The sequence below is a fragment of the Scyliorhinus torazame genome, chromosome 9 (assembly GCF_047496885.1).
Source record: "Scyliorhinus torazame isolate Kashiwa2021f chromosome 9, sScyTor2.1, whole genome shotgun sequence".
NCBI lineage: Eukaryota > Metazoa > Chordata > Chondrichthyes > Carcharhiniformes > Scyliorhinidae > Scyliorhinus > Scyliorhinus torazame.
The window spans coordinates 207047311-207061979 of NC_092715.1; the positions used below are offsets into that span (position 1 = coordinate 207047311).

Consider the following 14669-nt stretch of genomic DNA (forward strand, 5'->3'; position numbering starts at 1 on the left):
CTATGGCAATCAGTGAGTTTGCCCTTCTTTCTTTTGATATCTATGTTCTAATGCTCAGAGTTGCCAGGTAACAAATGATACCACCACAAGGTTCAACTGGCTATCGATCAAAGAGCCAAACACCAGTTAGTTAGTTCAAGGTCAAGGATACATTATTTACACACACAATGGATCATGCAACATAAACTCACGAGTTAACTACACCTATTGACTAAGACAACCTGTACTTAACTTCAGGCACCCGGCTTAGGTCAGAGGAACAGTGGTTGTTGTTCGATTCTGGATCTATCGAGTCTGGAGACGTAACTGCTGCTCAGCTGGGCTCATCCGCCTGGTAGCGGGCATTGAACTTGGACTTGCTTCTGCTGGTGCTGCGATTGGAGATGGTCATTGCCGGGGCGCCAGGTCCAAAAGAGGACGAACACACGGTGGACTCTCTTCTTATACTTGGGGGTTTTCGCGCTCTTTTGGGCGGTCCTTCAGGTTGGACCCACTAATTGGGTGATTCTTGATCACTCTGTTCAATTCCTAACCAATAAGTGGGCGGGGATCTGGATGGCTGGGCGTGTCCCAAGCGGCCACTTACCCCGTTGTTTACACTTCCCCTGAACAGGGAGTGGTGCCGAAATGTCTGGGACTGAACCGGTCGCTCGAGTACCAGTCCTTTGCCTTGGTGAAGATGGGACATCAAATGCTAATCGGCCCATCAAAATGCTCATTGGTCGGAGTTTCGTTACCATCTGGACTCCTTGCTTGCAAATATACATTTCAGGCTCTGAGCCCGCCTGAGTCTTGCTTTGTCCATTTTACCTGCCAGGCTTTGCGAGTTTATCTGTCCAGGTTGTAAGTGGCCATCCCAAGTGACTACAGCAGGAAGGCAGGGTAGCACACGCGGCTCTAGCTGCCGATGCGGGTGGATAATTGTCGGGTCCGTGGCTGTGCGTGCGCATGGCGGCCACACCGTGCAACATGGCGCCGGCTGTGTGTGGACCCGGCCTGCAAAATAGTGCTCCCCCCTTTGGCTGTCTCGTGATCCCCGGACCACCCCCCAACAGTGACCCCAGCCCCTGCCAAAGTCCCCCCTGTCCGTGGATCAGCTCTCCCCGACTGGATTGAGTCTGCAGCCGCCACGCCGAGTTACTGACAAATAATAGCATGAGAGACCCATGCAGTGGGAATTCGGACGGTCGGGGGCGGAGCATTGGGGGGAGAGCCTCAGGCAACATCCCGAGGCCGCCGATACAGTGTGCGGCGTACTCCCAGCGTACGCTGCTTTGGAGGGGACGGATAATTGTAAAAGCGGCGCCACCCCCGATTTCGGCGGGAACGCTGATTCTCCGGCTGATCGGCAAACTCGATTTCAGCGTCGGCCCGAGCCCCAGGGAAAACATTGCTTTCTGATCTATTCTATCAATTTCACAATGTTTATTTACACGATTAAAAAGGTTTCCAGTGCTTGCAATTTCAGCTATTGATACGTTAAATGGTCTGACATTTTTATTGGGCTGCAGTAAAAATATTTTTCGGAAAGCAAATGGAAAGCAATCAATAAATTATTAGTGTTAAATCTCTTATTTATGCAAACTATTGTCACTACAGGTACCATATGGTAGGGCAGCTATAAATCACACCATTTACCAACATCAATAAATGGAGAGAAGCAGGAGTGGAATTGTTCTGGAAATTAGTTGATTAAAGGGCAGAGTGATCTTCCGCGCTGAATTTAAACTTTAGGATTTATTACTCTTGGGGGATAACTTCAGGTGACAGGAACTCACTAGGGTCTGGTTTAGCACAGGGCTAAATAGCTGTTTATTAAAGCAGACCAAGGCAGGCCAGCAGCACGGTTCAATTCCCGTACCAGCCTCCCCGAACAGGCGCCGGAATGTGGCGACTAGGGGCTTTTCACAGTAACTTCATTGAAGCCTACTTGTGACAATAAGCAATTTTCATTTCATTTTCTCCTTCTATGTGGTCTATAATGGGTCAATGGGTATGGAAGAGTTGGACGTTAACATGGGGGCATGAGGGGCCATAAGGATTGTTTGGGGGACATATCCTGGCATGGGAGACATGAGAGGTCATGGGACTGTTTGAAAGGTGTGGGCTCATGAGGGACCATTGGGGTTGATTAGGGCATAAATTGGTATGGGGGGGGGGGGGGGTATGAGGAGGACCTTTAGAACTTACCTTTCAGAATACCGAATATGGGGCGCCATGAACCACGACTCTTTGAAGGTTGGCCTGACTTCATTAAATTGCCTATCCCTGTAGTGAAGCTGGCCAGGTGGGGAGTGCAGAGTGCGGATTAACGACCCGAACCATTCCCCACCCGTTAAAGTCACTCCTGAAAATCAGAAACCTTGGGAATGGGGTCAGAAATTCCAGAATTAGGACTCGTCCGTCATTTTGAAAGGGCTCCTGAGTCATCCCAACTGCGCAAATACCCAGCCCCTGGTGTGAAAAAGTCTCAGGTGGGCATTGCCGAGGTGCTCGAGAGCATGTCCCAGTCACTCGGGATTACGTCCCAGAGGCAGGTGGACATTGGTGAGGCACTGCAGAGCGTGACCCGGTCACAGAGGGGCATCGCTGAGGGCATCGACATCATGGTGCAGCCAATGACGAGCCGCCATGGCGAGCACAGCCAGGTGATACAGAGGCCTCTGGAGGTCAACCCAGCTTCATGAAGGGAGCTGTTTATTTACATTATTTGCGATGCACATTGATCGGAAGCAATGCTCAAGGTCAAATTTCTGTATATCTGATGGTAAAATATCAGCTGCACGATCATCGAATGGAACCCCTTTTGGTTTGTATAGAGCCGCCTGTCATCTGCAGCTGCTCGTAGGGTGACATGCATCCCGTCGATCACCTCCTGGGCCTGTCGACAATGGCAGCGAACCCCGCTGCCCGTATATCCTGGTGGGCTCGGTGCACATTGAAATGGATGTACTGCGTCGACTGGGCATCTCGGGCCTGCATGATGGCGCGGATGCACTTATGCACCGAGCTCTGTGAGATACCAGATAGGTCCCCACTTGGCGCTTGGAAGGAACCTGTGACGGCCGCTGGGAGTGGGTGTCCTCCCCCATTCCCCCGCGGTACCAGGTGTGCCATGATCTGGCAGATATGTTACACTGACCCCTGCTCAGCTGGAATCTTCGATGGCATGCCTGCTCCGGCAGATCCTTGAATAACAGGTGCTGTCAGTACACGCGAGGCCTCATTTGGTGCCTCCTTTGCACCTCCTCCTCCTCCTCCTTGGCCGGCTCTCCATCCTCAGCGGCTGCCTCCTGTTCCTCGGTGATAGGCTCCATTACTGCAGCTTCCTCTTCCTCAAGCAGCTCTGGCTCATACAGCCACAGGGCATCCCCCAGGGCTGCGGCGACCAGCAGAAAGGCCACCATTGCTGTTTGAATTCCAATATCCATTGACTGCAGGGGGTGAAAGGCCGACATGTTAGCATGATGCATACTCATGTGCCCAACCAGTTCCAATGGGCGACATGGTGCCCCCGGTTGGCACTTCAGACTCTGCCCCCGCATGTCCCCCCACTCCATCCCCGCACCCCTGGCCCCATCGGTGCCCGGCATTGGTAATGTGGGTTGTCAGTGGGATGCACTGCAAGGTGGCTGCCTTGCAGGCTGCAGCAATGGCGGTCCATGCCTGGACACCACCCCAGTCCTGTGGGGGAGTCACCCCGGCCACACGCCCCGTTTGCCCGTCACCCAACCCCAGGCCCTGGCAGGGACACCCCCCTCCCCACCCCAGCCAGCCCGGTCAGTGTCCGGCCCGGCAGCCCATGGTCGTGCCTCTCCGTGTCTCTCCTCCTCTCTCTCCCTCAGCTGCCACGCCGGCTGTTTCACGATTTTTTAATGCACAAGTGAACCTCACCACTGTGAATTTGCCCCAGTGGAGGCGGAGAATTGCGGAGGCCCGGAGAATAGCGGGTCAGGCCCGCTGATGCTATGCCAAGGGCGTTTACTGTACGTGCGGAGTGGAATGTATTGACACCGCTGTCGAGCAGACGGAGAATTGTGATTTAGCGTGAAATTAATACCTGCCATGATTTGGGCGTCTGAACTGATTCTCTGCCCAGATACGGAGTATCTCCAGTGGGTGGAAGCTGCCTGCGCAGCACCAGGGGAAAAACCAGGTCACAGTCATGTTGAGGGCTGCCATGCTGAGTGGCACCGTGGCACAGTGGTTAGCACTGCTGCGTCACAGCTCCAGGGTCTGTGCGGAGTCAGCACGTTCTCCCCGTGTCTGCGTGGGTTTCCTCCGGGTGCTCCAGTTTCCTCCCACAGTCCACATATGTGCAGGTTAGGTTGACTGGCCATGCTAAATTGCCCTTAGTGTCCAAAAGGTTAGGGTGGGGTTACCGAGTTACAGGGATAGGGTGGAGGCGTGGGCTTAAGTGGGATGCTCTTTCCAAGGGTTGGTGCAGACCCGATGGACCGAATGGCCTCCTTCTGCACAGTAAATTCTATGACCTACGATCGCAGGGGAAATCCATGGAGGTGAAACGAGACAGACCGGGGCATTGCACGACAAGGGCGGCCCAAGTTTGTTTCCAAGACAAGTGCAGAGAAAAGCATTTGCGTCCTGGGTGAACCTCAGAGCCGGGCACTGAAGTGCACATGACTGAACTTGTCAGGAAAAAAGTTGAAATTGTCATTTAGGAACATACAGGCCCTTCATAAATTCTGTAAGAATTATAAACTCTGTTATTTGAAGTGCGTTCCTCAAATCTTCCCCAAGCCCTTCCCCCTTTGCCGGAGGCAGCACCGAGCCCAGCCCATCTTCAACTCCAATATGTCAAAACGCTGCCAGCTGACACATCAGGAAACCTCCTGACTCCTGTTTCACAGCGCAAACATGAATATCCAACCACAAGAGTTGATTGTTTATGGCTGGGAGCAGACTGGAACTCTAGGTGGTTGTATCCTTGAGTGTTTGATCTTCACCTGTATCATTGATGTACTGTTTAGCATTGATGCATTTTGGCTCAGGAACGCTCAGTCTGTCATTTTGGGTAAAGATTAACCAGCTGTATGTTTCACTGAGCAGCCTTCCCTTTATATAAACCAGCTCCGTTATACGAGACAAGTGTCAATACAAGTGGACGACTGCGCGGTTACTGACTCAAAGCTTCCACTGCAGGAGAATGGGGTCTTTCTCAGCCTTTGCTCTTCTGTCCATGTTCTTATTCTCTGAAATCGGTAAGTTCCTCTTAATACCGCTGGTTACAGTCATGGAGCGGGATTCTCCGCTTGCTAACGCCGATATCGTAATCGGCGATCGGGCGGAGAACCCCTGTTTATGACTGAATCTGGGGCAGCGCCTGTTTTCGGATGTTCTGCCCCATCCAAAATGGCAGCATCTAGGAGTACAGCGTACGCCATTGGGACAGCCTCAGGACGTTACCTGAAGGCCCTCCCCCGATGCTCCGCTCCCGATGGGCCGAGTTCACGACGGCGCGGGACAGGTGTGCTCTCAGTTTTCGTGAACCCGGCGTGGTGGATGCGGACTGTGTCCAGCGCCGCCACAGTCGGGGGGGAGGGGGGAGGAGACGTGCTGCTGGCTGGGGAGGGGGGCCCTCGGCGAGGACTCGGGGGACTGTGGGGGGTCGCCCGGGGGTGGCGAGTGTGTCCAGGGGGTACTATCTGGCAGGTAGGGACTGTGCAGGGCCGGCACGGCCACGGAACCGGCAATTCCCAGGCGTTTATATCAGCAAGGCCGTGCGTTTTACGTGGACCGGCTACTAGCCCCTTACCGGTCGGAGGATCGGTGCTGAGACCTCGCCGATTGTTTCGTCATAAAGACAGACACTTCCTCCGGACATAGCCGCAAAACCGGAGAATCCAGCCCAAGGACTTTACTTGCTTCTCACGCTCATATTTATTTATTACCATTTTGTTTAGTTAAATAAGGACTGTAGTCTGCACATTCACATTATATCATTTGATCTGCAATTGCTTAAGGCTTAATCTGGGTGTTCTGGATGGCGACTTCATCAACACACGTGGGTTTTAAAAATGTTTCTGTGATGCTGCTGCACTTGTTCACTGAGCATTTCACGTCCCATTGCTGATTGGTGAAGAGTCTGACTCGCAGCTTGAATGGTGATTGTCTGTCACTGAGTGACAGTGTTGGGGACGGTGTCAATCTTTGCTAAACACCCACTGTAGCCCACGCCAAGCAGGGATGGCACTCCAGGATATTTAGTGAAGGATGCTCAGCAACATAACATTAAAATGGGTTCACACCCTCCCCATATTCACGGGAAAGCTCCAAAAGACGCCAGTTCCAACAAGCAGTCTTACAATAGTATACGTATTTCCCATCTGCACTGTTCATGAATTGTAATTTAGGACAATATCCGTAGATATTGAACAAGACAATTGTGACATTATGGGAAAGTTCAGAATACAAAGGGTTAATGTCATATCATAATTGACCACTAGATGGAGGTAGATGCGGAACTATCTCAATCACTGACTCACAGGCTTCTGAAAGAAGGCTGGAGAGGAGAGCACAGGAGAGTGAGAGAGATCAGAGTACAGTTATAGGTGGAGTGTGGAGACTAGTATTAGCTGAATGTAGGTTGTACATTACTAGACTATTGTTTACTATAGGAGTAAGTGGTCGAGCTTTAATAAGTAGTGCAATGAATGTTAGCTTTGTTAATGAACTTAGCTTCTGTGGTCTTTGTGAATATTACAGCATCCATCCTGATAACAAGAATCACAAAGAACACAACAATCCATCAGCTGCTCTTGTCACATGAACGATGTTGGTCTCAGAGTAACAAAGAGATTAAACAGCCACCTGACTAGAAAGTAAACAAGAAGAAATAATGAAAGATTAGAGTAAAATTAATTGCTAGTTTAAGTTAATTGCATAACAGTGAAAAATAGGCTGACACATGTTGTGTGGAATATCTTATCATATCATTATTTGGATGCAGCTGATTATGAAAATCTGTTGTGTTTATGAGTTGTGTTATTAACCAGTGCAGTGACTATCTTTCTTCCCGCCATTTTACTTTTTTACAGTTGCCATCACTGGACAAGTGGAGGTAGGAAGTGTGTATTCCACATTCACATTTAAAGCAATTATCTTTTACAATGAAGAGATTTTCATTCTCATCTAGATTTTTTTTTGAAAATATATTTATTCAAATTTTTCAACATATTTTTCAACAAACCCCCCCCCCCACCCCCATAACAAGAAAAAGAAACAAAACACAAGTAAAAATTATACATTGGATTTCCCCCCCAAGATACAATAAACTCCCATATAACAGTAGAAAATCCACATCGGGAAACCCCCCATTTTAATCCAAATGCCGCCCCAAAAGAAACCCCCCAACCCCCTCTTTCCCCCACCCAACCCCCACCCCCGGGTTACTGCTGCTGCTGACCTCCTCCTAACGCTCCACGAGGTAGTCTAGGAACGGTTGCCACCATCTGGAAAACCCCTGCACAGCCCCTGACAAGGCAAACTTTATCCTCTCCAGCTTGATGAACCCTGCCATGTCATTGATTCAAGCTTCCACACTAGGGGGCTTCGCCTCTTTCCACAGTAACAGGATCTTCCGCCGGGCTACCAGGGACGCAAAGGCCAGAGTCCCGGCCTCTTTTGCCTCCTGTACTCCCGGCTCGTTCGATATCCCAAATAGTGCTAATCCCCAGCTCGGCTTGACCCGGGCGTCCACCACCTTGGACATAGTCCTCGCAAAACCCCTCCAAAACCCCTCCAGTGCCAGCCACGACCAGAACATATGGATGTGATTTGCTGGGCTCCCCGAGCACCTCCCACATCTGTCCTCCACCCCGAAGAACATACTCAACCTCGCCCCTGTCATATGCGCTCTGTAAATAACTTTAAATTGTATTAGGCTGAGCCTGGCGCAAGAGGAGGAAGAATTAACCCTACTCAGGGCATCAGCCCACAGACCCTCATCTATCTTCTCCCCAAGCTCCTCCTCCTACTTGCCTTTTAACTCCGCCACCGAGGCCTCCTCCTCTTCCTGCAGCTCCTGGTAAAACGCCGAAACCTTGCCTTCTCCACCCCATACACCCGAAATTACCCTGTCCTGAACCCCACTTGCTGGAAGCAGCAGGAATTCCCTCACCTGCCGCCTCACAAACACCCTCACTTGCATGTACCTGAAAGCGTTTCCCGGGGGTAGCCCAAACTTCTCCTCCAGCGCCCCTAGGCTCGCAAACGTCCCATCGCTGAACAGGTCCCCCATTCTACTGATCCCTACCCGATGCCAGCTCCGAAACCCCCCATCCATCCTTCCCGGGACGAACTGATGATTTTCCCGAATCGGGGACCAAACTGAGGCCCCCACCTCATCCTGTGTCCCCTCCACTGCCCCCAGATCTTCAGCGTCGCCACCACCACCGGGCTCGTGGTGTACCTTGTCGGCGAGAGCGGCAGCGGTGCCGTCACCAGCGCCCTCAGGCTCGTGCCCACACAAGACGCCATCTCTAGCCTCTTCCACGATGCCCTCTCTCCCTCCATCACGCACTTATGGATCATCGCCACGTTGGCTGCCCACTAGTAGCCACATAGATTCGGCAGCGCCAGCCCCCCCCCCTGCCTCTGCTACGCTCCAGAAACACCCTCTTCACCCTCGGGGTCTGATTCGCCCACACAAATCCCATGGTGCTCCTGCTTACTCGTTTGAAAAAGGCCTTGGGGATCAGAATGGGGAGGCACTGGAATACAAAGAGAAACCTTGGAAGGACCGTCATTTTTACCAACTGCATCCTACCCGCCAGTGAGAGTGGTAGCATGTCCCATCTTTTAAAATCCCCCTCCATCTGCTCCACCAGCTGCGTCAAGTTGAGCTTGTGCAGGGCCCCCCAGCTCCTAGCTACCTGGATCCCCAGGTATCGAAAGCTCCTTTCCGCCCTCTGCAGCGATAGCTCGTCTATCCCCCTTCCCTGGTCCCCTGGATGCACCACAAACAGCTCACACTTCCCTATGTTGAGTTTATACCCCAAAAAGCCGCCAAACTCCCTAAGGGTCTGCATGACCTCCGCCATCCCCTCCACTGGATTTGCAACATACAGGTCATCGGCATACAACGACACCCGGTCGGTTCCTCTCCCCCCCGAACCAACCCCCTCCATTTCCTGGACTCGCTCAGTGCCATGGCCAACGGCTCGATCATCAGTGCAAACAACAAGGGGCACCCCTGTCTCGTCCCACGGTACAGCCAAAAGTACTCCGACCTCCGCCGGTTCGTAGCCACACTCGCCACCGGGGCTCTATATAGCAGCCTGACCCAACTGATGAACCCCTCCCCGAACCCAGACCTCTGCAACACTTCCCAAAGATACTCCCACTCCACCCGATCAAAGGCCTTCTCCGCGTCCATAGCTGCCACTACATCCGTTTCCCCCTCCACCGAGGGCATCATAATCACATTGAGGAGCCTCCGTACATTTGTATTTAGCTGCCTACCCTTTACAAATCCCGTCTGGTCCTCATGAATCATCCCCGGGACACAATCCTCAATTCGCGTAGCCAGCACCTTCGCCAGCAACCTAGCGTCAACATTGAGGAGTGTGATCGGTCTATACGACCCACATTGCAATGGATCCTTGTCCCACTTCAAGATCAAAGAAATCAGCGCCCTGGACATTGTCGGGGGCAAGGTCCCCTCCTCCCTCGCCTTATTAAACGTCCTCATGAGCAACAGGCCCAGCAGGTCCACGTATTTCCTGTAGAATTCAACCGGGAACCCATCCAGCCCCGGGGCCTTCTCCGCCTGCATACTCCCCAATCCTTTAACCAGCTCCTCCAGCCCAAACGGAGCCCCCAAACCAGCCACCTGCTCCTCCTCAACCCTCGGGAACGTCAACTGATCCAGGAATCGTCGCATCCCCTCCTCCCCCGCTGGGGGCTCAGACCTGTATATATCCCCATAGAAGTCCTTAAATACCTAATTTATTCTCACCGCACTCCGCACCGTATTCCCCCCTCTATCCTTAACTCCACCAATCTCCCTCGCTGTCTCCCTCTTACGAAGCTGATGTGCCAGCATCCTACTCGCCTTCTCCCCATGCTCATACGTCGCCCCCTGCGCTTTCTTCCACTGTGCCTCTGCTTTCCCCATGGTCAACAGGTCGAATTCCACCTGGAGGTTCCGTCGCTCCCTGAGCAGCCCCTCCTCGGGGGCCTCTGCATACCTCCTGTCCAACCTTAAGATCTCCCCCACCAACCTCTCCCTCTCCCACCCCTCTCTCTTCTCCCTATGGGCCCTAATGGTGATTAGCTCTCCCCTGACCACCGCCTTCAACGCCTCCCAGACTACCCCCACCTGCACCTCCCCGTTGTCGTTGGCCTCCAAATATCTTTCAATACACCCCCGCACCTGCCCGCAGACCCCCTCATCCGCCAACAATCCCACGTCCAGGTGCCACAGCGGGCGCTGGTCCCTCTCCTCCCCAACTCCAGCTCCAACCAATGCGGGGCGTGGTCCGAGATGGCTATGGCCGAATATTTCGTTCCCTCCACTTTCGGGATTAACGCCCTATTCAAAATGAAAAAATTTATCCGGGAGTAGGCTCTATGGACGTGGGAAAAGAAGGAAAATTCCCTGGCCAGCGGCCTGACAACCCTCCATGGATCCACTCCCCTCATCTGGTCCATAAACCCCCAAAGCATCTTGGCCGCTGCCGGCGTCTTACCCGACCTGGACCTAGACCGGTCCAATGCTGAGTCCCGCACCGAATTGAAGACCCCCCCCCCCCCCATTATCAAGCTTCCCGCCTCCAAATCTGGAATCCGAACCAGCATGCGTTTCATAATTCCAGCATCATCCCAATTAGGGGCGTACACGTTCACCAGTACCACCCGTACCCCCTGCAACCTACCACTCACCATCACATATCGACCTCCATTATCCACAACAATATTCAGTGCCACGAACGACACCCGCTTCCCCACCAGTATTGCAACCCTAGTGTCTTTGGTTCTCTTTCCATTTCATAGTGTCTATGTTTCACACTCCATTTCCGAATATCTGTGTTTCACTCTCCATTCCCGAATGTCTTTGTTTCACTCTCCTTTCGACAGTGTCTGTGTTTCACTCTCATCTCTACAATGCCTGTGTTTCGTTCCGCATTCTAGATGCCTGTGTTTCACTCTCTATTCTAGAGTGTCTGTGTTTCACTCTCCATTCCCCAGTGTCTGTGTTTCTCTCTCCATTCCCGAGTGTCTGTGTTTCTCTTTCCATTCCCCAGTGTCTGTGTTTCGCTCTCCATTCCAGAGTGTCTGTGTTTCTCTCTCCATTCCAGAGTGTCTGTGTTTCACTCTCCATTCTCCAGTGTCTGTGTTTCACTCTCCATTCCCGAGTGTCTGTGTTTCACTCGCCATTCTAGAGTGTCTGTGTTTCTCTCTCCATTCCAGAGTGTCTGTGTTTCTCTCTCCATTCCAGAGTGTCTGTGTTACACTCTCCATTCCCGAGTGTCTGTGTTTCTCTTTCCATTCCCCAGTGTCTGTGTTTCGCTCTCCATTCCAGAGTGTCTGTGTTTCTCTCTCCATTTCAGAGTGTCTGTGTTTCACTCTCCATTCTCCAGTGTCTGTGTTCTACGCTCCATCCCAGAGTGCATTTCTCTCTCCATTCCCAAGTGTCTGTGCTTCACTCTCCATTCCCGAGTGCATGTGTTTCTCTCTCCATTCCAGAGTGTCTGTGTTTCTCTCTCCATTCCTGAGTGTCTGTGTTTCACTCTCCAATCCAGAGTGTCTGTGTTTCTCTCTCCATTCCAGAGCTTCTGTGTTTCACTCTCCATTCCTGAGTGTCTGTGATTGACTCTCCATTCCAAAGTGTCTGTGTTACACTCTCCATTCCCGAGTGCCTGTGTTTCACTTTCCATTCCCCAGTGTCTGTGTTTCGCTCTCCATTCCAGAGTGTCTGTGTTTCACTCTCATCTCTACAATGCCTGTGTTTCATTCCGCATTCTAGATGCCTGTGTTTCACTCTCTATTCTAGAGTGTCTGTGTTTCACTCTCTATTCCCCAGTGTCTGTGTTTCTCTCTCCATTCCAGAGTGTCTGTGTTTCACTCTCCATTCCAGAGTGTCTGTGTTTCACTCTCTATTCTAGAGTGTCTGTGTTTCACTCTGCATTCCAGAGTGTCTGTATTTCACTCTCCATTCCAGAGTGTCTGTGTTTCACTCTCTATTCTACAGTGTCTGTGTTTCACTCTCCATTCCCCAGTGTCTGTGTTTCTGTCTCGATTCTAGAGTGTCTGTGTTTCTGTCTCCATTCCCCAGTGTCTGTGTTACTCTCTCCATTCCCCAGTGTCTGTGTTTCTCTCTCCATTCCCCAGTGTCTGTGTTACTCTCTCCATACCCCAGTGTCTGTGTTTCACTCTCCATTCCCCAGTGTCTGTGTTTCTCTCTCCATTCCCAAGTGTCTGTGTTTCTCTCATCATTCCCAGTGTCAGTGCTTCTCTCTCCATTCCAGAGGTTCTGTGTTTCGCTCTCCATTCACGAGTGTCTCTCTTCCTCTCTCCATTCCAGAGTGTCTGTGTTTCGCTCTCCATTCCAGAGTGTCTGTGTTTCTCTCTCCATTCAAGAGTGTCTGTGTTTCACACTCTAATCCAGAGTGTCTGTGTTTCACTGTCCATTCCCGAGTGTCTGTGCTCCTCTCTCCATTCCAGAGTGTCTGTGTTTCACTCTCCATTCCGGCGTGTCTGTGTTTCACTGTACATTCCCGAGGGTCTGTGTTTCACTCTCCATTCCCGAGTGTCTGTGTTTCACTCTCCATTCCAGAATATCTGTGATTCACTCTCCATTTTAGAGTGTCTGTGTTTCACTCTCATCTCTACAATGCCTGTGTTTCATTCCGCATTCTAGATGCCTGTGTTTCACTCTCTATTCTAGAGTGTCTGTGTTTCACTCTCCATTCCCCAGTGTCTGTGTTTCTCTCTCCATTCCAGAGTGTCTGTGTTTCACTCTCCATTCCAGAGTGCCTGTGTTTCACTCTCTATTCGAGAGTGTCTGTGTTTCACTCTGCATTCCAGAGTGTCTGTGTTTCACTCTCCATTCCAGAGTGTCTGTGTTTCACTCTCTATTCTAGAGTGTCTGTGTTTCACTCTCCATTCCCCAGTGTCTGTGTTTCTCTCTCGATTCCAGAGTGTCTGTGTTTCTGTCTCCATTCCCCAGTGTCTGTGTTACTCTCTCCATTCACCAGTGTCTGTGTTTCTCTCTCCATTCCCCAGTGTCTGTGTTACTCTCTCCATTCCCCAGTGTCTGTGTTTCACTCTCCATTCCCCAGTGTCTGTGTTTCTCTCTCCATTCCCAAGTGTCTGTGTTTCTCTCTCCATTCCCCAGTGTCTGTGTTTCACTCTCCATTCCCGAGTGTCTCTCTTCCTCTCTCCATTCCCCAGTGTCTGTGCTTCTCTCTCCATTCCAGAGGTTCTGTGTTTCGCTCTCCATTCACGAGTGTCTCTCTTCCTCTCTCCATTCCAGAGTGTCTGTGTTTCGCTCTCCATTCCAGAGTGTCTGCGTTTCTCTCTCCATTCACGAGTGTCTGTGTATCACACTCCAATCCAGAGTGTCTGTGTTTCACTGTCCATTCCCGAGTGTCTGTGTTTCACTCTCCATTCCAGAGTGTCTTTGTTTCACTCTCCATTCTGGCGTGTCTGTGTTTCACTGCCCATTCACGAGTGTCTGTGTTTCACTCTCCATTCCCGAGTGTCTGTGTTTCACTCTCCATTCCAGAATATCTGTGATTCACTCTCCATTCCAGAGTGCCTGTGTTTCTCTCTCCATTCCAGAGCTTCTGTGTTTCACTCTCCATTCCAGAGTGTCTGTGTTTCTGTCTCCATTCCCCAGTGTCTGTGTTACACTCTCCATTCCCCAGTGTCTGTGTTTCTCTCTCCATTCCCCAGTGTCTGTGTTACTCTCTCCATTCCCCAGTGTCTGTGTTTCACTCTCCATTCCCCAGTGTCTGTGTTTCTCTCTCCATTCCCAAGTGTCTGTGTTTCTCTCACCATTCCCCAGTGTCTGTGCTTCTCTCTCCATTCCAGAGGTTCTGTGTTTCGCTCTCCATTCACGAGTGTCTCTCTTCCTCTCTCCATTCCAGAGTGTCTGTGTTTCGCTCTCCATTCCAGAGTGTCTGTGTTTCTCTCTCCATTCAAGAGTGTCTGTGTTTCACACTCCATTCTGGCGTGTCTGTGTTTCACTGTCCATTCACGAGTGCCTGTGTTTCACTCTCCATTCCAGAGTGTCTGTTTTTCACTCTCCATTCCAGAGTGCCTGTGTTTCTCTCTCCATTCCAGAGCTTCTGTGTTTCACTCTCCATTCCAGAGTGTCTGTGTTTCTCTCTCCATTCCAGAGTGTCTGTGTTACTGTGTCCATTCCAGAGTGTCTGTGTTACACTCTCCATTCCCGAGTGTCTGTGTTTCTCTTTCCATTCCCCAGTGTCTGTGTTTCGCTCTCCATTCCAGAGTGTCTGTGTTTCTCTCTCCATTCCAGGGTGTCTGTGTTTCACTCTCCATTCTCCAGTGTCTGCGTTTCACTCTCCATTCCCGAGTGTCTGTGTTTCTCTCTCCATTCCAGAGTGTCTGTGTTTCTCTCTCCATTCCAAAGTGTCTGTGTTACACTCTCCATTCCCGAGTGTCTGTGTTTCTCTTTCCAT

General features: G+C 51.3%; 1 protein-coding gene across 1 annotated transcript in view; it reads left to right on the plus strand.

Moving 5' to 3' along the window:
- The first annotated feature begins 5143 nt into the window (after nucleotides 1-5143).
- LOC140430067 (PI-actitoxin-Avd5a-like) overlaps nucleotides 5144-14669 on the plus strand; it is a 201495-nt gene continuing 191969 nt past the window's right edge. Inside the window, exons 1-2 of the mRNA XM_072517606.1 lie at nucleotides 5144-5222; nucleotides 7059-7081. Of these exons, the coding sequence (XP_072373707.1) occupies nucleotides 5168-5222; nucleotides 7059-7081 (78 nt within the window). The 5' untranslated portion in view covers nucleotides 5144-5167. The remainder of the gene's footprint in view (nucleotides 5223-7058; nucleotides 7082-14669) is intronic.